General features: G+C 49.5%; 10 protein-coding genes across 11 annotated transcripts; 4 read left to right on the top strand and 6 right to left on the bottom strand.

The window, feature by feature from the left end:
* Positions 1 to 269: 269 nt before the first annotated feature.
* H257_07473 (hypothetical protein) lies at positions 270 to 2,761 on the bottom strand. The gene is made up of 10 exons (XM_009833011.1): positions 2,324 to 2,761; positions 2,117 to 2,274; positions 1,748 to 2,040; positions 1,630 to 1,695; positions 1,407 to 1,568; positions 1,234 to 1,327; positions 1,022 to 1,179; positions 798 to 970; positions 606 to 729; positions 270 to 514 (listed from the first exon to the last, which is right to left on the bottom strand). The coding sequence occupies exons 1-10, from the start codon at positions 2,734 to 2,736 to the stop codon at positions 356 to 358; spliced, it is 1,800 nt and encodes a 599-aa protein (XP_009831313.1). The 5' UTR covers positions 2,737 to 2,761; the 3' UTR covers positions 270 to 355.
* Positions 2,762 to 3,139: 378 nt separating this feature from the next.
* Positions 3,140 to 4,304, top strand: H257_07472 (hypothetical protein). Its single transcript, XM_009833010.1, has 2 exons — positions 3,140 to 3,540; positions 3,601 to 4,304. Exons 1-2 carry the CDS (start codon positions 3,169 to 3,171, stop codon positions 4,219 to 4,221), a joined length of 993 nt encoding a protein of 330 aa, XP_009831312.1. The 5' UTR covers positions 3,140 to 3,168; the 3' UTR covers positions 4,222 to 4,304.
* A 179-nt stretch (positions 4,305 to 4,483) lies between these two features.
* Positions 4,484 to 6,152, bottom strand: H257_07471 (hypothetical protein). The gene has a single exon (XM_009833009.1). It carries the CDS (start codon positions 5,480 to 5,482, stop codon positions 4,535 to 4,537), a length of 948 nt encoding a protein of 315 aa, XP_009831311.1. The 5' UTR covers positions 5,483 to 6,152; the 3' UTR covers positions 4,484 to 4,534.
* H257_07470 (hypothetical protein) lies at positions 5,367 to 7,206 on the top strand. The gene has a single exon (XM_009833008.1). It carries the CDS (start codon positions 5,559 to 5,561, stop codon positions 6,552 to 6,554), a length of 996 nt encoding a protein of 331 aa, XP_009831310.1. The 5' UTR covers positions 5,367 to 5,558; the 3' UTR covers positions 6,555 to 7,206.
* On the bottom strand, positions 6,381 to 9,091 carry H257_07469 (hypothetical protein; the record flags this gene model as incomplete). The annotated part of the gene is made up of 2 exons (XM_009833007.1): positions 6,381 to 8,253; positions 8,321 to 9,091. 2 exons carry the CDS (start codon positions 9,089 to 9,091, stop codon positions 7,444 to 7,446), a joined length of 1,581 nt encoding a protein of 526 aa, XP_009831309.1. The 3' UTR covers positions 6,381 to 7,443.
* A 68-nt stretch (positions 9,092 to 9,159) lies between these two features.
* H257_07468 (hypothetical protein) lies at positions 9,160 to 9,939 on the bottom strand (the record flags this gene model as incomplete). Its single annotated transcript, XM_009833006.1, has 1 exon — positions 9,160 to 9,939. The coding sequence occupies one exon, from the start codon at positions 9,937 to 9,939 to the stop codon at positions 9,160 to 9,162; it is 780 nt and encodes a 259-aa protein (XP_009831308.1).
* Positions 9,940 to 10,060: 121 nt separating this feature from the next.
* Positions 10,061 to 10,599, top strand: H257_07467 (hypothetical protein). Its single transcript, XM_009833005.1, has one exon. The coding sequence runs from the start codon at positions 10,076 to 10,078 to the stop codon at positions 10,466 to 10,468; it is 393 nt and encodes a 130-aa protein (XP_009831307.1). The 5' UTR covers positions 10,061 to 10,075; the 3' UTR covers positions 10,469 to 10,599.
* Positions 10,563 to 12,883, bottom strand: H257_07466 (hypothetical protein; the record flags this gene model as incomplete). Its single annotated transcript, XM_009833004.1, has 4 exons — positions 10,563 to 10,661; positions 10,713 to 10,778; positions 11,300 to 11,577; positions 11,626 to 12,883. The coding sequence occupies 4 exons, from the start codon at positions 12,881 to 12,883 to the stop codon at positions 10,563 to 10,565; spliced, it is 1,701 nt and encodes a 566-aa protein (XP_009831306.1).
* A 101-nt stretch (positions 12,884 to 12,984) lies between these two features.
* Positions 12,985 to 16,043, bottom strand: H257_07465 (hypothetical protein). Its single transcript, XM_009833003.1, has one exon. It carries the CDS (start codon positions 14,687 to 14,689, stop codon positions 14,270 to 14,272), a length of 420 nt encoding a protein of 139 aa, XP_009831305.1. The 5' UTR covers positions 14,690 to 16,043; the 3' UTR covers positions 12,985 to 14,269.
* A 5,731-nt stretch (positions 16,044 to 21,774) lies between these two features.
* Positions 21,775 to 22,923, top strand: H257_07464. 2 transcript variants are annotated; one of them, XM_009833002.1, is made up of 3 exons: positions 21,828 to 22,022; positions 22,111 to 22,492; positions 22,559 to 22,923. In XM_009833002.1, exons 1-2 carry the CDS (start codon positions 21,828 to 21,830, stop codon positions 22,474 to 22,476), a joined length of 561 nt encoding a protein of 186 aa, XP_009831304.1. In that variant the 3' UTR covers positions 22,477 to 22,492; positions 22,559 to 22,923. The 2 variants fall into 2 exon arrangements, with proteins under 2 accessions (XP_009831303.1, XP_009831304.1); XM_009833001.1 differs by having other exon boundaries at positions 21,775 to 22,022; positions 22,111 to 22,923.
* Positions 22,924 to 23,418: the final 495 nt, after the last annotated feature.

Genomic DNA, 23,418 nt, shown 5'->3' with positions numbered 1-23,418 from the left:
CAAATTCTCGATCGGATATATACTACTAGTAGTACTAGTAACATTGTAGAGTAGGTAGGGGCGAATAATGAGCATTTAAAATGTTGGAGGAAAGCATTATGAACTAAAACTTTACTTTATTCCAGTATAAATTTCAACGTTCGCGCGTTTACTCTACCTGCGAATTTCAACCACAAGGTGTTTCCTCCAAAACTGAATTGCACTCCATGAATTATAATTATTCGAGTTATTCCATTTTCATCGGGCAGATGGCCAATTGCTTGGGTACACGGCTTAATACTTCGGGCATTCGTCCAACTTAACTGAGAAAAAATGATGTAGTAATACTACTAACTGTTACTACCTAGTGTACGTATTAAATGCGTTTAACTTCCACGAGCGTGCGCTGGGCAACTTGATGCGCTTCAGGCGTCTCGTGGTGTCCCTTGGGCAAAATCGTGAGCTCTGCGTACGTCCCGCCAGCTTGACCTTTGGACAATTGACCAGGGTTCACACACAACGACTCTTGGACGACCTAGTCGCGTATATATATATATATATATATATCAAAAGTCGGTCGAATAAATCAAGGCGATTGTTGGGAATATATATATATATATATATACCCCACAGAACCGATTGAGTACGGACGGCAGCAGCAACACATCGGGCCGCACGGGCAACTGGAACTGCTCCATGTACTTGAGATCCAACGGCGTATCACCCGTGGACGGAAACAAAGGAAAGTAACTAGCCAATCATCCAATTAAATCCACATAAATATATATATATTTATTTATGTGGATTTAAATATATACCTGTGTTGACGGAGCAGTTGCTCTGTGAGTCGAAAGAGGCGCTGTTGCTGGTTGGGTTGCTGGGTTCGATGAAACTCGGCGCCGCCCAATTCCAGCAAAATGTCAGTCGTCGTAGCCCCAAACACAGTGCCGTTGATTGTGAACGTGCTTGGATTGGACAGCAAATGCACCCTCTATAACGTAAACATGTGGGCAAATGGCTCTAGAAATAAATACCTGGTTACCGAGTGGAAGTCGGGCGAGTCGAGGCCTTCAAATACAACCGTGCGGTCGAACGGAGGCTGTGGGTACACGTACGGATGGTGCACGTCGCGCACGGACGGGATCAGAATCAAGTGGCAGTTGGGCAACGCCGACAGCAACGTGTTGAATTTGGCCACAACTAGGATATATTTTTTTCCCATCATATATATATATATAGAATATGATTATGTACTTTTGAACAAAAACATATCGTCAAAGCCTACGAGGACGTTGTCGACCGCTACGACGCCGTCCTTGGCATGGTTGGCGTCAATAAATGGACCCAACTACGACGTGTCACCAAGTTTAGCCATGTATATATATATATATATATATATATATAGGAATATATATATATATATATACCAGAATCACGACGTCCGGCTTTTGCTTGGCAGCGACTGCGATCAAGTCACTGAGAGGCTGGTACTGCGGGTCGTTGTGAGGTGTGAACGGCCCCGCGGCGGTGAAAATGCGAACTGGCGCCTTGTCGTTGGCGATCGTCACGGCAAACGGCAACGGCTCGGGCTACAAACAACAAGGTCATATCCGTCGCACACGACTACAAATAACAAAAGAGGGACCGTACTTCAATGAACCGTTTGACTTGCATGGGGTGGCGCGAGTCGTTGTAGATGCCTTCGACGGCCACCAACTAGATGTATATATTGTATATGAGGACATTTGAGAAAGGTAGTCGACATTACTTTGCCAGGAAATGCTTCCAATGATGGCACGTGGCTCAAGTCCAGCAGCACCCTCTGGCCACCGCAATACTTGCGGGCGCCTTCCAACTGCACCACACTTGCGTTCAACTTGCCTTCGGGCGCTTCGCACACGATGCGGCCACACACGGTCACATGGGATGGCGATGGGTCGCCCACGGCGCCGCAGTCGATGCCGAGCTGCGCTTCCATGCGCGTTTGAAAGTCCACGAGCAGTTGGTCCAGCGCGATGGCTCTGTCCGACATGGACGTGTACATGAAGTTGTTTGCCGCGCCTGCATACATGAGGATATCGAACGTTAGACTTTGATATTTCGTCGTCGCGATATGATAATGGGATGACTGACATACTCATGTGTGTGTCGGTGTGGATGCATTCGACCTTGACGGCGTCACCGCGGACTCCGTCGACGTTGATTTGGGACTTGAGCGATGTGTTGAACGAGTCGACGACTTCGCCGGCGTTGGCGCGGGACGCATATTCGGCGCTCGGAGGCGACTGGAACGACCTACGGTGATGCACGTCATGCAATGCGATATGTGGACGCACGGACGTACGAAGGTGAAAAGACAGACGCCTTGGCCATCTTGGCGTCAGGGCTCTGGAAACTGGCGGACGCTTGGCGCTTCTTTGGCGTTTCGTGGACGGTCGGGAGGTGAATGCCGTACACTGACGCCAACGGCTCCTTCTTCACCATGGACTTGCCCTTGAGAGTTTCTTTGGTTTCTCGTTTGATAGCGCGTTTGTTGGTCTGGTCAAACAACATGGCTCGGAACCTGCCGAGGCTGTCGATGGTTGCGACTTGGATGGACGCGTTCATGGCAAACACGTCCCATTGCTCAGCCAGGGATTCCGCCGACAGGGCAAACTCCTTGCACAATTCCACGCACGTAGCCACAGCATCTTGCTTGATGTCCAAGCTGTTGTTGGTGAAGGCGGCAGTCACGTCCGCAGCGGTAGGCGTCGACATGGGGAGGGCACGATCTAAATGCCCGCCAAAACCTGACCAATCGCATGGTTGGAATTATTACCCGTGACAATGCATATAGTATTCAATTTCAAGGGAGAGTTACTATTACTAGTACAACAGTACCGTAGTACAGTAGTATAATACTCCTATTAATTGTTATCAATATTTCTAGTATATAATATTTCTTCGAATTATTACCAATATTATAATATAATACAAGTAACGTTAACCGTAAAGATATCAAAATATTATATTTATAATAGTACGGTACCTATACAATGTAATAATGAGTACTACGTAGTACTAAGTAACGTTAGTATATTTTATTACGGTAACGCGTTACAAAATGTGAGTAATTTAAACCAGAAAAATCAATTGGGCATGATATTACAGTAATACAGTGTTCGCTTTGAACCTCCCAACCTTGACAGCATGGCTGACCCTGCGCTGCAAGTGTTTGAATGCGTGCGCAACCTGTGGGCAACACGGTGTCTCTCAACGGTGGCGTCCTTGAAGATCCCCGACTTCCTTCGAGATGGCCCTCGGACGGCCAAGGAGATCGCCGAGCACTTTCATCTGCATGAAGACAGTGTGTTTCGGCTGTTGCGCGCGGTGTCCACCATGGGTTTCCTCGAGCACTCTAATGGAAATGTGTTTGCATTGACCGCGACTGGAGAATGTTTGATCTCCGACGTGCCTGGATCCATGCGTGCGTACTTGGTGACCATGTGTGCCCCAGGACATTGGTTGCCGTGGGGGAACATTGAATCCACCATCGAATCTGGCGTACCAGCCACCGAAATGGTATTGCTCTCGGTCGAATTGACACACTGTATTACAACGCCCATGCAATCTCAAACGTAGGAACTTGGTGCGGATTTGGGCAGCTACTACTCGAAACACCCTGAGGAAGGCCATGCGTTCAACGAAGCCATGCAACATGTCAACCAAATGTCCGCCGGAGTGGCTTTAGATGCGTATCCATTCGAAGATATCGCGACCGATGACATGTGCATTGTCGATGTCGGCGGTGCCCACGGCGACTTCTTGATGGACGTGCTTAACCGACTGAACCGTCCTAGTGTCCGTGGCATCCTTTTCGAGCGCCCAGAAGTTGTCGAGGCTGCGGCTGAGCATGTCAGCCACGAGATTGATTGCATTTCCGGCGACTTCTTTGAATCTGTTCCTCCTGGGGACTTGTACCTTCTCAAGCATGTTTTACACGAATGGAGCGACTCGCATTGTGTGGCAATCCTGCGAAACATTCGTGCCGCCATGGACACGTCGTCCGGCCGCGTCCTTGTCGTGGAAGTGCTGGTGGAAGGAACGGAAGCTCTTGTGGACATGAACATGCTCGTCATGTTCAACGGACGCGAGCGGACCGAAGAAGAGTTCACCGCCCTCTTCCTCCAAGCAAATCTCAAGCTCACCCAAGTCATCCGCACGTCGACCCCATTTGCCGTGTTGGAAGCGTCGGCAGCTTAGCCAGTTTTATAATGTCCAGCTTGTTGGAAATTTAGTATGAAAGAATGTATGGAGTTTCGCGCGCAAACATACATACATTCTCGAGTTGCGATGTTGATGCTGGCCATTTTCAAATTTGACACTGACAGCGGAAACATCATAAAGCGTCGGATGATGCTCCATCGGTACACAGCCATGACACGTCGGGCACGTGTGCGGTTCCACGATAGCATTCTCGTCGCACCTGATCGACTCTAATGAACTCCTCGTGCATGTAAAGCAACAATCATCTCCTTTGGGGTTTGTGCGATTTCGTTCTAACAGATCATACATTCTAGCTCGACGAATCGAGGTACGACGGGACAGCGTCGTTCTTGGCCACAATGAAGTTGCGATACTCTCGAGCAATGAAAAGTTTGGGAATCTGGTCCCGTATTTCGAGGGCGCGTTCGTCATTTCGCAACGAGTCGACGTCCCCTCGCCGTGTGCCGTGCTTCATTCCACGTCCCCACACTTGTGGAGGCATGTACCAGGCTCCGTATGACGATTTCTTTGGTTTTTCAGGTGGTCGAGGCGTCGTTGGTCCACCGCTTGTGGTGGCGCTTGCTCGTTGGTTGGTTTGTGGCAACAGGTGACTCGGGATGTCCGTCGCAATATGCACTCTATCTGTCTTGCGCCATATGATGTGCGGTGTTGTGGGTCTGTCAGAAGTGCCATTTCCACTCTGGTCCGCCTTGAAACACGTCGAGTCTTCATGTGCTTTTTCCAACGACGCTTGCACAGCCGCCTTGGCGGTAGCTTGAGCGGCTGCCATGTCCTCGGGGTTATGGATTGACGAGCGTTGCCTTCGACTCGTGCCTCGCTTCACCAGAGCTTTTGCGGCCGCAATCGCTCCGATAGATAACGGAGCCGTTGCCTTCAATACGCCCAGGTTCGGACCAAATGACGTTGAGAAGCTGTGGACTTGTTGGTGGTCCGCGATGGCCTGCCGAAGCTCGTGATCTTTCGCTTCTCGCAGCGTATTGAGTTCAGTCATGAGCGAGTCGAGCATGTCATCCTTGGCCGCTTCGCCTGTGAGTATGGCCAGCACCCTCGGACTGCCCATGACGTCGTGGCATGCATCGCCTAGCGAGTGATCAGCTTGCAACCGATCGATAAACCCAGCTTCAAAGTTGGACGTCGGCGAAGGTGAAGGGGCTGTGCGCAAGAAGCGCCACTCCACGTCGCAGAATTTCAGGCCCGCCGCGTCGTTCCGCTTCTTTCGCACGGCGCGGGCCTTCATGAAATGGGCTTACGCGATTGGTTGGATTGTGTAACTGTTGGTGGTATTTGCGGACTTGCCTGTCGAAAAAAGTACCATGCTGGGCCGGTGGGGCGATTTTGACAGCGATGTCCTCCTCAATGCCAACTTGGCCCAGGAAGACCATGCCTACCTAGATGTTGGCGGTGGCACCGAGTACGTGCCGCGCCGACATACTGCCGACGAAGTGCCCAAGCCTCGTGATGTGGTGGTGCCTCATCGCGCGACCAAGACCGCCGTCCCTCCTACGAGTACCCTCGCGCCGCCCTCCTTGTCCCGTCAGTCGTTTCATCACGTGAATGCGAAATGCGCCATGTTCGCATGGATGCTAGAGAGCGATTCCCTGCGGCATACCGTTTTCGACGCGCTCACTCCAGTGTGGGAAGCCGCCAAGGTTGCCGCCGGACACAGCACGATCATGTCCCCGCATGTGTTTGATCTCGTGGCCCAAAGACTTGCGAAACGGTACGGAGGCACGGTCCTTCCGCCGCATGGCGTCGTTAAGGAACGTCACATGCATGCCGCAGCGTTTTGTACGATTGTGGCGAGCATGATGGCGCCTGTGGTTACCCACACGACGATTCCAGAATGCCTCTTTGCAGTGCAAAGTCTCGTGGACGAGATCGTAGTAGGTCGTCGCGATGGATCCATCCCAGTATTCCGTCCCATGGACGCCATCGAGCCAGTCCAGTACGCCCCGACGTTGGCACTGCCTCCGCTGTCCAAATCAACGCTCGTGTCAGCCCTGTACATGGAGCCAGGAGTGAACCAGTCGCTGGCATTAGACATCCCACGTTCTTGCTCGTCCAGCGTTCGACAATCAAGTACCCATAGTGGTGGTGGTGGAGTGCGAGAAATGGCAGTCGAAGCAAGAGTACTACTACTACTATTACTACTATTACTATATATATATTTACTAACTACTATGAATGTGATATTCGTCGTTGTGCATTTTGTAGGCCACGCAAGAAGACCAATTGAAACAAAAGCTCCGATTGCGCAAGTACTGGAGTGCCCAAGCCAGCGACACGGCCGCATGCATCCTCCCCGATGAAATCCCACTGTTCCATCGAGAAAGCATGCGATCCCGCGCGAAAGCATCACGTGAGTTTACACATGGACCGCAAGATGACTCGATGCATGTCGATACGACTCGACGACCCCCAACCCGTAGCGACTTGGACGCTGTCGCAGACACCACGCACCGCCATCGGTTGCATAGTGGGCGGTTGCAAGATCCATGCCCCATTATTCCAATGGATGATGTTCAAGACGATTCCAGCGGAGACGACGACAGGTCCATGGCGCTAGTATGTGCCCGATGTGAAGTGAACGAAGCCGTGTTGTGGTGTTCGCAGTGCTACACCATCACATGCATCCTATGTTGGTCCGCCAGTCACAGCACCCCCATCCCAACGACGACCATCCACGACACCGCGGCACTCGGGGGTTGTATACACACACAATCGCTTACCAGTTTGCAGCAGGGGCCGCCGCTTCCGTTACTGCGCACCCCTCGTCCATCGCCACAAGTGACGACGACCGAGGCCATGCGCCACCGCCGTAAAAAACCAAGTTGCTGGACCCCAAAACACGGACAATCCAAGCTCCAAGCTGGCGTCGCGCTTCATGTTGCCAATAGTTTACCGCCCCGCGTGGTGTCGTCGGTGGATCATCCACAGATGGAAGCCGCCACCATCTCCGGCAATATCGATCCGTCCGCCGTTTCTGACGACTCGACCAGCAACACCCGATCGAGTACAATACAAAAGACAAGAACGTACAGCGTGGTCGCCCATCGCCACGTGCTAAGACACCACGCGGTGGACTTAAACGCTACGATGCTGCCCCATCATAACGCCAACCACCAACGCTATCCGATTCCCTAAGTACTTATTTGTTTATTTCGTAGTTAGTAGGTTGCGCTAGTACTAGTACTAGTACTACTCTAAGGATCCGTGGATACGAAACAGTACAAAGTACATGGGAGAAGACGGGTCTGGTACGGGCGTGATCCCATGCAGCACGTGCTGGCTTTGAAGCACCACGATGCGGTCGGGCACTGCAGCCAACGTCGCGTGGTGGTTGGAGGTCGTGTGCAGTTGAATGCCCCCCCCTCCGGACTCTGAGTTTTTATATTCGTGGTCATTCAGGCCAGGATTTGGCATTCCAGAGATGCAGTAGATGCACGTGATGCGGTAGCCATTGTCGTGCTGGGCATCGACTCCACAATCCAATCGCATGGGTTGGCTTTCTCCAGCTTGGAGCGCCACTAATGTCGTCGCGCAAGTCGATTCCGCGCACAGTTGGATGGCGGTGGGATGGTGATCATGTCGTCGGCGTCGCTTGTGGTTGATTTCATGCGGCAACGCGTGCAGTTTCTCGACCAGGTCGGCGAGGGCGGGAAAGTTGTCGGCAAACGACTTGTTCGAGTCGGTCGAAATGTCTAGGAAACGAACGTGGCAGCCGTCCCCACGCACTAATTGGCCTTGTTTATGCATGCGCAGGACGTCCGAGCGCACCAGCGGCACAAAGTCGGCACCCAGAAAGTCGTCTTGAACGCCAAAGAAACGGGGCGCACTGTCGGCACCCAACAACGAAGTCAACGTGGCCTCGTGCAGTTGGTCCCATAGAGCACACGCGGCGTCGGGATCTGCGATACGGGAAGCATCTTGCGCCAGCATCGCATGCTTCTTGGTCGCCACGCGCTGCAGCATTGTCAGCACTTCCCTGCCAAACGCTTCACGCAGGACCTGCATCCATGTTATTGTTAGCGATCGCACATTATCATCAAGGCTTGGACATGAAGTAAGGACGCACTTGAGGGCGAAGGATGGCTTCGGTGGCGGCATCCATGACGTCGCCGACGGTCGCGCCTTTGCGCTTGACGTTGTCGAGCACCGAGTTGGCTTTGGCCTGGATCTTGGGCATAAGGTCGATCATTTCCTGCTCGTACCATGGGTCTTCCAGCAGTTGCTTGAGGGTCCGAGGCATGTGATGATTGCGGATGTCGTCGGCGGTCATGCCGGGGTACATAACTTTGCGAAAATCCGTTTCATTGGTAAGCTTGGCAAACACGCCGTCCAAGCAATCTTGGTTGGCACTTTCCAATCCACGCATGAGACGTCGCCAGACCAATTGCGATTCTTTCGACTCGGACGTGTCGGGGATTACGGATGCTTTGTCCGTGTACACGGCGCCGAGCGGTTGTTGCTTTGGACCTTGCGCTTTGTGCAAGGCTTGGAGGATGCATTGCTTCCGGATCAGCCCCTTGTCCCACGTAGGCACCAACGCCAACGCTTTGTGGATTTCGACCAATGCGTCGCGGAACTTCTTGAGCTGGAACAAGCATGTGGCGCGATTGCCATGCAACACGTGATGTTGATCGAGAGGTGCGTCAACGAGTGCCGACGCGTACTTGGCGAGTGCGTTCTCGTAGTCTTTCTTCTGGAAGTACGAACTGCCTTCGGCTTTGAGAGCTTCCCAAGTTGGCATTCCACGGCGCTGCTGGTTCTGGATGTCAAACGACCCATCCGCAGACACATCCACGACGTCCGTTCCGGTGGCGGCGTCGCTTCCTCGATCCAACATTTCGAAACTTGCTGTTAACTTATCCGGTCCGAACCTGTGAAAACAAATACTTCCATGGAAGTATTTTATTACAAAGGTCTAAACAAATCGACGGAATCAACGTCCAGCTTCAACTTGGACGCGTACACCTGAAGTGACGAGAGCAAGACGTCGGACGGCTCTACGAGCCTCCTCGCTGCGCGCACGACAGCCATGGCGGCATCTAATGGAAGGAAGTGGGTAGCCATGATGTACGCAATACAAACGGCGCCGCTCAGCGAAATCCCCGAGTCACAGTACACAATCATGTATGGACACACTGCTTTTCTCTCACGGAGGCGCTTGACAATCAACGCAAAGTCGATGGTGTGTTCGTCGTCTACCATGAGATCTATCGTGCCGTCGCTTTCGAGGAGCGGGGCCGGCTCCCGCTTTGTGCAGCAGACCAGAGTCCGTCGGAACTTGGGCGGTGATGTCTCGTCCAGCGCCAGCATCGCGTGAAGACTCAGCGCCGAAGTCAGCCACATCCCTGGTACCACTTGCTGCTTGTCAGTGTAGACGGCGACGTCAAAGCGCTCTCGAGTGATGAAGCTGCGAACGCTGGGCAGCAACGAGAGTTTTTCTTCGACCATCACCTCGTGCAAGTCTCGTTGCGCGTCCGCGACAACTTCGTCGGCTGCCTTGTGCACCGCCAAGAGATAAAAGTTTTCAAGATGAAGCTCAAAGGAAGGACACCGGAGGTCAAATGGAGCTCCATGTGGGGATGCATCATCCCCACCGAGGCTCATTCCTCGTTTCTGCATGTACGCGGCATGGAGAGCGACAAAGTATCGCAACGCCCGCGTTTGGGTCGCCGTGAAAGATTGCATTATTGGGAAAACAGGCGACTGTTCATTGGTGTATGTATTTCATCCAATCAAACATTTCCAAACTGAATCCTTCGATTGGGATTGGTGGAATATTTACTTCTTCCCGACAGTATTAAATCATCGCACCCACAACATCATGCTCCAACATCAGTTCCAGGTTGAGTTGCAGGCGCTGGAAGCATCGCAGAAAGCGGCGCGCCAGGCGGCTCATGTGAAGATACAGACTGCGTTTGAAGCGATGGACGGGTCGTTGGGGCAACACGTGGACGGCGCCATGGACCACATCATTGCGACCCAGCAAGCCATCCAAGATGCATGCATTCAACTCGGCAAGGTCCAAGTCCAACGGCATCAAAAGGTGGTGCGATGGAAGGCCGAGTTGAGACGATTCCAGGCACAAGTAGACGACTTGAAGCTGTTTGAACAATGGTGTGAACGCACCGAAGCGAACTTGCATCTCGTATGCGGGAAGCTCGAGTACGTGTGCCACGAACTCAACCGCCTGGACGACGACACTTCTACATCGTAGGTGTCGTCCCACCATCCCTCTCATGCTGCCACCCTGCTCCATACTGGTTGCATCCTCGCTGTATACTCCATTCGTTTCTATGAGCTTTATCATGTTACATTCGAATATTCCGCGCAAGTTCGCGAATCACGTTTTGCTCTGTCCATTTGCACACCACGAGCAGGTCTTCGGTCGTCGGGTCGTACTGTAGCTCCTACATTTCTATGCTTAAACTTGACATATCCATCAGTCAGTACACATATACCATCGGAGCCACGGCCACTAAGTGCAACCCCGGCCGCTCTTCGTACATCAACTGTTTGCCAAACACCTACAGTTCTGTCAGAATACGAGATTGTTTCATCGATACCAGGATTTAGCCAATCAGATTGCAGGAAACCATTGTCAACATCCAAATAGTGTGAGACCTACTGTAGACTATTAATAGTGTGATTAGATTCACTACAGGACAACGGTTTACATACAATGCAGGAAACCATTGTCAACATCCAATTAGTGTGAGACTTACGGTAGACTATTAATAGTGTGATTAGACTCACTACAGGCGTCGAATCGAATCTCGCCACTGAATCGAATCACGAATCGACGCTATTGGCTAATCCAAATTTGAGTGGATTTGATTGGCTCTTGCAGAAAGGACAAGTATATTCAACCAATCAGAACTCCTCAATATTGATTCGACACACCAGGCGAATTTTGCAAGTTTATAGCGAATTCACAATACTCAGTATACAAAGAATCGATCGAGAGATAAATGAGGCGAATATTAGCACAAAAGTCAGCCAACTGTTGGGTAAAACTAGACAGATTTGTCAAAGTGTTTTTTCTGACCTCGGACATGGAACTGTCGGTCAACGTCACGTGCACCGCACTTAGCAGTGGAAACCCTAGGGAATCCGCGGCCATGTGTACGTTGAACAGCCGATGGACCGCTACCCGCCGCACCAACTCGAGCTGAATCTTGACATGGGAAGGGATAACGGTGGCAGTTCCGGCTATGCCAAATGCATTCGTGCGCAGACTGGACTGCGCTCTCATCTGCGACATCGTTTTCAGCTCCGTCGTAATCGTCTCCACGAGCAGTTGGTGCAGGTTTGCCTTGTACTTGTCTACAGCGACGACACCCACAGTCATTCCGCCATCCCAAAATACCCTACCTGCGAGCTTGAATTCCACTTGCGCATGCGCTTTCCTCGTCTCTTTGCGCTTCTTGTCTAGTTCTTCAAACTGCCCGACCTGGCGCGTCAACGCTTCCAGCTGCGTCTTCATGTCCATGGTCACATCCGTGTCGAACACGGCGCGGCTGTCCAATCTAGCTTGCGCCTTGGCAGTGGCCAGCGCTGTCTGCAGCTGCGTGTTGTCTTGCACGAGCGCGGCAATGCGGCGGTCGCACTCGGCTTTGAACTGGACCTTGCCTTCGTCGGCGGAAATGACCAAGTGTTGCACCCGCTTCCGCAACATAGCGTTTTTTTCTCCGAGTTTGGCCTTGTCCGCGGTGGCTGCTTGGAGTTCCTTGGTCAGCACGTCTAGTTGTTTCTTGAGCGCCGCCGACTCGGCTTGAAGGGACGCCGTGGATGTCATGGTGGACCATGATTTCGATGAAGGCGGCGTGGTCTTGGCCTTTTTGGCCGACGGGGCCGCCGCGGACGACGGATCTCTGAAGACGGCCCTTTGCATCAAGGATGAAGGGGGTTGCAGCGTTGAATGATATATCGGGGATGTCGTGGGCACCGCCACCGACGGCCGGAAGATCGATATGTGCAATGGCTTCCCAGGCAACACGGCTTGAAGGATCTGGATGATCGACGACATGTGCATGCTGCTCACGTCCGTGTCGTCCAACCTGAGGAGGACATCGCCGACCCGCAAGCCGGCTTTGGCGGCGCTCGAGTCGGGTTGCAGGGTCGACACTTGAATCCCGCAAACCCCTTTGACCGGTAACACGCCAAAGCCCAGCAGACCGCTCTCCTTGGTCACGATGACCTTCACGTACGGAGACGAAGTCGTAGGCTTGCTTTTAAGATCGGATGGTGGGGATGACGAGTTGTCTTGCGTCATGGGTGATGGGGTAAATTCGGCTGTGCCGGGAGCTACGTCAATGGGGTTGCCTGGGACTGGCACCAAACTGGCTGACGGAGAAGCGTCTGATGCATCAACGGACGCTACATTGGATTCCTCTAACGTCCGTTCGACGTTGGTTGGGAGTACCATTTCTGTTGGCTGCGGAGTGGTAGCTGAACCTGCGGACGAACTGGGGTCTTGCTTGATGAGGTTTTGTTCATCTCCATTGCTGGCACTTCCGTTATCACCGATGGGCGCTTCCTTCGAGATGCCATTCATGTACTCGATGGCGTCTAATGCATCCACAAGCATGGCATCGTCCAGCATCGCGTCGTCGTGGAATGGCGCATTCATTTGAATCCCGCAGGGCAGAGGAATTTGTGTTTGGTTCATGGAATTCCCGCCAAATTATCCGGAATTTCTTTATCCGGATTCCCGCATCCAAATCGAAAAGGCGCGCAGTGTGCTGTATCATGCAAGCGTGGCGGAAATGACGGATGAAGCAACCCTCGGAAAGGGAAATGAAGCTGTACATGTGAAGAAATACCGTACATCGAGGAAGGCGAGCGGGAGCCACCGCAGTCCATCGCAAAGGCAACCTAATGGGCGTCGTGGAAACCAGATCATCCTGCGTCAACACCCCGGTCTGCCTCGTCCGCTACAAGTTGCGAAACCGAGCGGATCGTTCAAGTGGATGGAACAGCTACCTCGGAAAGTGTGTGTGGCGCGAAAGAGTCCTGCACATGTGCTTCTGCGATGTAGGCAACTCATCGACCAAGATCGAAAGCAACCCATGGAATTCGCAGGAACTGAAGTCGATGCGTTGAGGTATCGCTTGCGGGTGCGCATGGAGACGATGTGGGAAGAGTTGAAAATCCCACATATCGATCGAGATACATTTATCTCCGTGCACGGCGGCTGTCTCGCGAGCATGGCGCGCCAGGTCCAGCTACTCACAGTCCACCATCAATGCACTTTGCGGGTCTTGCATTGCATTCAAGCCCGTGAAGACCTGCTTCTGCACACAACGAACGAAATCCGAGTGAACGACGTATGGCTGCAGTCCATGATTCAAGCGTCGGTCGCGGTGGTGGAAGCGGTCGAGATGTGGCGCGACACGATGTGGTATCCCCACGCGTTTCGATCAACGCATGCTCCAAATTACTTGATCAAAATGACCACCGACTGTTCTTTGCTCTTGAAACACCAAGTGCCCAGTTGCCCCGTATTGCATCCCCTAGATCCGCCCCATCGCGGCACCGTCCACGTCGGTCACGTCCGCGTGATGGCCCCTACCGGTCGCCAATGGCGCGGCGCTCGAATCCTCAAAGACGAAGGCGATACCCATGCCCAAGTCGTCACGATGCATGGTCAGTGGGCCACCTTGAACCAATTCGTACCGCTGTTGAAGTGGAATACCACGCCGAACGACGGCACATCCATCGCACCCGTGAAGAAGGCTCGGACAATCGACGACACGGCTCCATGCTTTGTCTATCAATCGTGGACACATTGTGTGCACTTGACGACTGTGGTGGCGATAGCGACTCTGCAGCGTCGGTGGCGGCATGCTCAGTCCGCCACTGGTGGTATTCAAAGGCGACGCACTGGGCTTCACAAACGGCTACTCTTAACGACGCCACGGCGACTCTTGCATGTCGTCATTGGGTGTACCAGGCACCGATACATGTCGTTGGACGACGTGGTCGTCGTGCCACACAAATTACTACGCTGTGAAATTCACGCAGACGACAATCGTAACGCCAAGCCCGATGCGATTGCTCTTGTTTGGACGAGCAAGTTGCTGACCAACGACGCGGCCGCGCGACGTATTTGCACTGCGTGGAGAGCCCACCGGCGACGCCATGTCATCGACACGGAAAAACTTCGCGCGTATCGCCACATGTGGCAGAGTTTGCGATGGGATCGTAAACCCGTAGACATGGACAGCCACGACGACGATGATGGCTGCCCACCGTACATACTTGCCACGTCACCTAGTGTTAGAAATCGCCAGATTCGTAGCCCCCGACAGGCAGATCCACGGACGAAAAGTGCTATCACGACGTCATTAGGTCCACCACACAAACAAGCAAGCCAAGCCAAGATCCACAGCAACAACGACAAGTGTGTAGTACACGAAGCTGCTGCCAAAACCATTCAACGCTGGTGGCAACAAGTGAATCGGGACTTTCCACTCAGGACAGTAAGCTCAACGCATCGAGTTGTGCACACAAGACGCCTCCAAGGTCCACCCAAGCAAGGCCCGTTGAAACAGCAAACCATAAGCCCCCTGAAACGAGTACTATCACGATTCCATGTGTGGTGGAACCGATTTCGTCATGCTAGCGACCATGGCCGCAGCAGTAACGACCGCCGCGTCCTTGGCGCCGTCGTGACCATCCAGCAGCTATGGAGGGCCTACCGACGAACAACGAAGCATGCGACGACGTTTCGAGCTTTGCAGCTATCAACTCCCAAGAGTACGCTGTCGCAGGTCGACATGCCAGAGTCGGCGTCGGCGTCGGCGCGAATGGTCGTGAGTTTATCACCGCCCACGTCTGAACTGACCACAACACAAAGTTTGGTGTGCTATCGACTCGAGCATTGGCGCCTCATACCTTCAGATGCCACGAAACCGAGCTCGGCAAAGTGCTTTTTGCACATTCAAGTGTTTGCATCGGCTTCTAACGACGTGATTCCAACAGCAGAAGCCCCCATCTGTACGTTTCAAACCCCCACGGAGAAGTACCGTTCCCATGTCCCAGTCGGCCAAGTCGAATGGAATACAAACGATGTGGCGTTCTTTGTACCTGGAGTGACACCCCATGGTGCGACGGTGGTCGTGACCGCAATTCAGGTGACTACGATTTGGAACAAGTTCAAGTTTCTCGGCCAATACGCTGGCCCTGTGACATCGTCCGCCGTGTCGTGCCATGCGTTACTGTATCCCATATTATGCCTGAAACCAGGCCATCCGAATGTGGCATTTTGCAACGAAGTTACCGCTAGTCCGCTCACGACAATGCTCAAGTGGTCATGTGTGTCGGTCCCGTGTCGACTCTATGGCCACTCGACGGGGTACATTTATGAGATGACGCAACAACGCCGCCGGACGAAACCACCCAAGAGCACTAAGCTCTTCATGTGTGTGCTCGACAACACCCTTGTCGTGTATGTGGATCACGATCGATCGCAGCCAGTGCTTCGACTGGACTTGCACTGCGTTTGCTCGTGTATTATGGACGACTCACAGTGCATCCGCGTGCAATACACCGACGACGACACCAACCACGGCAACTTTGTGTTTCAACTGTACGACGGTAGTAGTGCCGTGAATTGGCTGGACGTGTTGAACCAAGCAACGCAATGGCATGATCCCTCGGCACTGGGATGACAATCCCCCTGAATCAATCGTATTTGAAGCTTCGTGGCCGGCGCGGATGCTGATGTCAACAATGTCAATTCAAAACTAATATTCCATTTTCTGGCAATGTGGGATAAACTAAAAATACCATTTTCTGGCAATGTGGGATAAACTAAAAATACCATTTTCAAAATGGAGTTAAAAGGTCCATTTTGTAAGGGTGGGTCTGGTATTACAATATTCAGGCCCAAAACGCCATTTTGGGCCGAATTCAACAAATCTGATCAAAATTGAAACATGTCTTCTTGCAGTGATTTAACCCAAATCCATTAATTCCACGTCCGATTTACTCGTTGAAGAGGTTCAAAACGCCATCTTACAAAATGGACCTTTTACCTCCATTTTGAAAATGGCATTTTGCGAGAAAATGGAATATTAGTTTTGAAATGTTGCCAGGGAAGTACCCTAAAATATGGCGTTTTGAACCTCCTCATGGAGTAAATCCCACCTGGAATGAATGGATTTGGGCTAAAACTCTTCAACAAGACATGTTTCCATTTTTATCAGATTTGTTGAATTTAGCCCCAAAATGGCATTTTGGGTCAGAATATTGTCATATTTCATGTTGCCAGACGGACCCTAAGATAATATTGCATCACTTGTTGAATTTTGGCCGTGATTTCAATCCCATACTAGTAATACGATTTTTACACGACCGGTTACAGGGCTTTATGGACGACAAGGGTCGGAAAATTCCGTTTCCATCGAGATTTCCTCAATACATATTTCAAGATATGTGAGATTATGTGATATAAATCGAATTTGCACGACGTACGTCGAGCCGTAAGCGGAGCATTTCTATTGGCTATGTACGTATAATAATGTGGGAAACCACAAGGGTGACTAAACTCAATCCAAGCCAAGCTATACACGACAATTTGGTGATTGACTGCGACTGATGTTTCAATGGCGTCACATGGTATACCGGTATGCATACCGTTCAAACGACAGGTCGGTATATGATTATCGGGGTGTATTTTTAATAACAGGGTTTATAATGCCGGTGCAGTTAGTTTGACAGCATGTACTCCAACATCCAGAGTGCAGTTTTAAGCTATGAATCTGCCCAGCTTGCAATTGAAACCAAAATACCGAAACCATGTCACGGTCGTCTTGACCACGAATTGCGATACATATACCGCACTATCCTAATTGTAGCGAAATCGCAAGCTTTTTAGTGTTCGTGGTCGCAGCGGGTTGTACTTCGTGGTCGATGTGATGTGACAAGTTAACTTCGATTTCACAAAACTGCAACCAGTTTTGCAGTATTGAAGGAAAGCACATAGCCTACAATAGGGCGGCAGATTGAACATCCCAAATATGTTACTTGACACTCTTTGCATTTGTACTTGCCCCGTCCGTTCCTTCCTCAGTTGGTTGCCGTGGACGATAACTCCATTTGGAGGTCTCTACTGCTGAAGGCTCTCAACACTCGCGCCGCACTAAGCTCACATAAAAATGGTTGGACAACAGTCTCATCGACATTATTCGCAGTGCAGCTCCCAATGCACGCTAAATTACCGACGTGTGGACGCAAGTGTGAGCAAACCGTACCCGTAGGATTGAGCAACATAAGTATTACTAGTATACATTAAAGCAACCGGTCTTGTGCGAAATATATTCTGGCACCGTGATGGCTTGTAGAATGGCGGCTCTATGTAAGCGCAGAATAGTTCGACGACTTATATATCTATACATTTAGGTGTACTAGCCGCGAGATGCACCTTGAAATGGCCCTGTTGGGGACTCAAGAGCATGGCCACTCAAATGAAATGAATTGACTTATTTATGGAATTCGTATGGACGATTTCATATTAATTGTTAACCAATGAAAACACTCATGTACATGTACGTACAATGATTGGATAATTCACATGTCAATCAAATCCATGCTCATCACGAAACACTATTGACAATCGGTCCATACGAGTACAATTATGTATGCGACGATGAAATACCATAGTCATGCACTACAGTAGTATTTTCGACATCAATGTTGACTGTAAGCATCCATGTCATCACCACGACCTTGCCCGCTTGCTGTAGTATCCACTTTCGTCGGACGACTGCAACGTGCATCTGCATGGAATAACGCAACGCCATAAAAGGTCCTCAAAGGTAAAGATCCAACCACGTGATATTAACGATACTCCTGAAGTAGATTTATGCATTTGCGTGGACTTGAATGGGAAAAATGTAGACAGGCCACTGTCAACAACTTGACCCGTTTAATCCTTGCTTTATACTCCGGAGTAACAGATATACTTACGGGTCTTGTGTGCTTATGGCCCACACAAGAATTTCCACAAAGTTTTAATTCTGATAGCACCACATGAGAAGATATTGTCGATTTTCTTCAAATTTCCCATTCATTCAATCGAGCACAAACTGGGCGGAGATAGTTGATTTGCTAATACTACAGTACAATTATGTATGCGACGATGGAATACCATAGTCATGCACTACAGTAGTATTTTCGACATCAATGTTGACTGTAAGCATGCATGTCATCACCACGACCTTGCCCGCTTGCTGTAGTATCCACTTTCCATTTCCTACAGAAATCCAAAATGATATTGTAGCCAATCAGCGACAAATAATTTCGGATTGACCAATGGGAAAGATTGGTACCCAGTTCAGTCGGCGAGATTAGATTCAACGAGGTACGGAATAAATACCGAATCTCCAATAAAACGCCACGATTTATTGCACCTATGTGTTTTCATGGTTACACTGTATGGTGCACATCGTCTAACGTTACTGTATAACCTTCCAAAAACCTGGGAAAATGGGCAAATCCAAGACTGGAGGTTATATTATTTAACGCATACTTAATAAAATTATTTAACGTATATTTAATGTAGTTAAGTGTAAACCCAAAAAACAAAATAAGTTACCCCGTAAATCACGATCGCATACGTTTTATCACTTTTGAGGTAGGTTAAAGGTCCATTTACCTCCGGATATGGTGTACGGATACTACTAGTAGTATAATACAACGATCAAGATACTAGTACAGCCAAATTCAATTCGCCCATGCAAAATACCGCTTTGTAAATATGTAAATGTCTATTTCTTGACCAATTCTTCACCAAATCTAAAGTCTGAGACGTAGAATTTCTTCGTCTCAGACTTTAGATTGATCTCTCGATTCTACGTCTCTAATTGCTAAAATTTTGAGAAATGAAATCGAAGTAGCAGGAAGGAAATGTTATGAAAGTTGGTAGTTTATAGGTAACGTGCACCATACTGGTAGTAACTTTTTAGTAATAACAGGCTTACACTGTTAATTACAATCGTATTTATAATAGGGAGATTTCGCAAAGTAATCCGTGTCCGTTTCCGTAATAATTACCCTCAGTAATTAGTACAATCACGGAAACTGATGAAACTTTATAGCGGAATCGGTGAAAAGAGCACCAATCGCGGATTCGGATAATCATAAGAAATAGAGGTTATCCGAACAGGAGGGTTCCATTCTTCGATGGTTTCGTGTGCTCAGGTTGAGAAGCCAGGATGACTTGGCGCTGTGGATAATGGCCAACCACGAGCGACCATTCCTCCAACATGTGGTCATGAAGTCTTGGGGGGTGCTCGCGTGCAACTTGCTTAAAGTTCCTGGCTTCTCTTGCCAAGCTCGACGTTGACAGCAAGAAAACATCGCACAGGTTCCACCTGATCCTCGACAACCACGAAAAGTTCCAGAAGGCTTCTGTGTATTTGGATGGTGTTGAGTCAACACTGTTGACCGATGGTAGGAATGTGCGAGCAGAAGTCTGCGATGACGGGCAGGCCTCGCGAAGCAAGAGCGCTTGACGACAGCATTATTGCAAAGTAGCAGATTCCTTATGTTTATTCTGGACGCGGAAATCTATTTATACAGCGAAATCGTCTAAATTTACAGTTAATCCGTGTCCGTGGTCTTGTCCGTGTCATTTTTCTCACGGACGTGAACAGATTGAATTGCGAAATCTCCCTAATGTACACTTGATTAAGAGATGTTGTTAGAGAAGCTGTTTAAGAAGGTCAACATACTTTTAAAGGACAGTTAGGTTAAAGAAATGGCATGCTATTATTTATTTTAAGTGATGTTGAGATTCCCTGAGAGCAAGTTTCTTACGTAATCATTTCCCTTCAAATGAACCAGTACATAGCCCTGAAACCTCAAAACCCTCGGACCCCGGGGTTAAGTTGCATCCCCAGTGGTTAGCGATAGCTAACCACTGGAATGCGTTGTTACAACAATGGAACTGTTGCTCTCAGTGAATTACTGTTTTTTTACGTATCATGGAGCATGTTGGACTACATTTTAGATTTGTATCGTAATCAAATGCTTTGAGTGCTTTTGAGTCATGACACTCCTTAAAAACCTTGATGTTTGTATTGGTTTAAAATAATATGATCAAAATTGCCTGCAATTCGCCACACCTACAGTAATAAAATTTCAAATGAATTTAATTAGTCATTCTACGGGATTCGTAGGCCAGAACTTGACTTTTGTATGCAATCGTAGGCGCACACCCCTACGATTTCGCCATTTCACATTTCACATTTCGAAATCCTCCACCTCGTTTTTTTTCCAAGTTATATACGAATTTGTAGCAAACATAAAATTTCGCAGTTCATTTGTGAATTGACGAAATCGTAGGGAGCTAGTCCTACGATTTTCATATCCAATGAGATCTCAAGAAAATCACAACTTGCCAATCCTCCTCTATCGTACACGTCGCATGCCAAAAGGGAATGTGTGTGTGTGAGGCGTCCTAATGGTAATGCCATTGATAGCACTAGGTATGTCACGTTAGCAGTGCGCAAGTTGTGCTGCGTTGTATTAGTACGTAGTAGGAAGGAGAGATCGTTATGGAAGAGTTATAGTGATATGTTGATAGTCGAGCTGGACGCGTTTGCGAATATCAAGACTTTATGGAAATTCTTACTAGTATGTGGGCCGCAAGCACACAAGAGAAGTAAGTATATCTCTGTATGAAGCAAGTATTGAACTATTTACGGGTCAAGTTGTTGACAGTGGCCTATCTACATTTCTCCAATTCAAGTGCACACGAGTGCATAAATTCTACTTCAGGAGTGTCGTTAATATCACGTGGTTGGATGTTTACCTTTGAGGACCTTGACGTACTAGTATGTACTATGTATGGCATTACATTACTCCATGCAGAGGCACGTTGGAGTCGCCCGACGGTAGCTGATGCCTTTGAAGCGGGCAAGGTCGTGGTGACGGAATGGATGCTTACTACAGTCAACGTTGATGTCGAAACTACTACCGTAGTACATGACTATGATATCCCATCGTCGCATAATTGCACTGGTATCATGCAGCCTGAATTGCCAACGACTATCGTCAATAGTGTTTCGTGATGAGCACGGATTTGTGATTGAATTATCCAATCACTGTACACGAGTGTTTTCATTGGAGGCAATCTCCCTACGAATTCCATAAATAAGTCAATGTATCTTAAAAATTGAAATCATATTTTACAGTTAATTCATGGATCACAACAAAAGCAGCATATTGGAGGTCATCCACTCGTTGCGAGGAGTGATGCGCTGCCGCATCTTTTTCTATGTTAGGATGGTGCAAACGAGCGTACTCCGATGTATCACTCTGCTGTGCACAACTGTTGTGATGCTCTCGTAGGCCTATACAGTATGGCGGGAGAGCTTCAGAGATATCTTGGTTAACATTCTACCGGTATTCACATTTTTAGCAAAACGAAAAAGTGGTTCCTACTTTTTTACCTCTATACCAATGTAGAAAAGAAGTCCTTGACGCCTTCTATTCAACATTAATAAATGAAACATTGGTTGTCACCTGCGATTGGAGGAATTCTGAAACGGTTTCCATTTCAGCTCATGGGCGGGTCGAAGCTGCAAAAGTTCCTCGCGGTCCGGCACATTCAAACACCGCTGGGTCCCACGACAGGCTTGGCGTCGTCCACACGTCTCAGTCTCAACTATATCCACCACAAGAAGCCGAATGCTCTGCCCGAAGTGTGGGCGACATTCACAGTACGCAAGCACGGAGCGCGGGTGGACAACGCTCGTAAGGTGCGCCGTGGGCGTCACACACACGATATTCCTTCCATATAAGTCCAATATTCCTTGCATGTATGTATGACCCTCATGCTGGAAGTAGATTCTCCAGTCCGTCGACGACGAGAACTTCGTGACGCGCGAGCCCGAGGCGGTGCCGATCAACATCCACATGGACGAGCTGGCCGTGCAGGCATCGTACGACCAAGCGAGCCGCCTGCGGGTGCTGACGTTCGACCCAGACGACCATGCGCTGGAACAAGTGATTTTGAGTCGGAGTGCGTACGACGACGCCGTGGAAGCCGAGCGACAGCTTGTCGCGGACGGGGAAAAGCAGCAGTCAGTGCGGGAACTCGTCACGAGCCACACATTCAAGTGGCTGCTCTCCAAATCCGCGACCGAGACAAGTGGAGACGATGCAGCGTTGGTTTGTCATCTCCAGAACACGATGCCCCTCGCCCAACATTAACCCATCAACACGACGTGTGAGCTCCTTCTGTAGAGTTGGAGATGCTCTTAACAGGCTAATGAGCATGCTGGTGTTGATGTAGTGAAACCCAAGACAACCGTCTATGTCTATGGCATCGTATTCCTCTTGCAGCAACGCGTGTATGCCAAGGCAGTGGACATACACTTGAGAACTCCAAAATGCCCACAAACTCACGGCGAAGAACAATCTTACTCGCAACCAAACAAGCCCGCACACCGGAGCTCGTTTGGAGGACCTTATGCTTGAAAATGCGATTCCGCACGATCACATCCTGCACATGGGAAATCCAATCAACACATCACTTGGTTAACTAGTACTACTAGTAGTACAGTACTCTGTTTCTAGACATGGTCAATGTATTGTAGGGGCCTTTTGGGATGATACCAGGGCCATACAAACTGTAATATAAATATGAAATATTGCGAATTTGGCGGTTTCGAAACCAGTCGTAGAAAGACCATGATCTTATCTTCAATTTGCACTGATTACTCCAATTTTGGCCAAAAAATGCATGAAATATTGACAAAATGGCAGGGACTGTCAGCAACTGAGGCTCCTTTTGTCATCAAAGCGTACACTTACTTCACTCAAATATGGTGCATTTCAACTAAAGACTACAAAAAAATGCCTTGTCTTTCGACAGCTATTCCAACTTTGTATTGATATTTTTTAGGAAAATAAGCCGTAATAACGATAGAACTGGTCAAGACCAACAGAAGTTACGGTTCAAAATTTCGATTGGTGAAAAATTGATCGAGTAATAGAATTTACATGTTAAACCAACCAGCCTTTTTGTATGGAAATATATGGAGCCAGGCACATTTTGGCCGAAAAGGAGCATCAAGTATATCTTGGTCTTTGTATCCAGCACTTATCCGTATGAAGGTTTCCATTGTATCCGGATTATTCAGGATGTTTAAC

This window comes from Aphanomyces astaci (assembly GCF_000520075.1).
Source record: "Aphanomyces astaci strain APO3 unplaced genomic scaffold supercont1.15, whole genome shotgun sequence".
Classification (NCBI taxonomy): domain Eukaryota; phylum Oomycota; class Saprolegniomycetes; order Saprolegniales; family Verrucalvaceae; genus Aphanomyces; species Aphanomyces astaci.
Note: the sequence above shows the minus strand (reverse complement) of the source record. Positions and strands in the feature narration are given on the sequence as shown.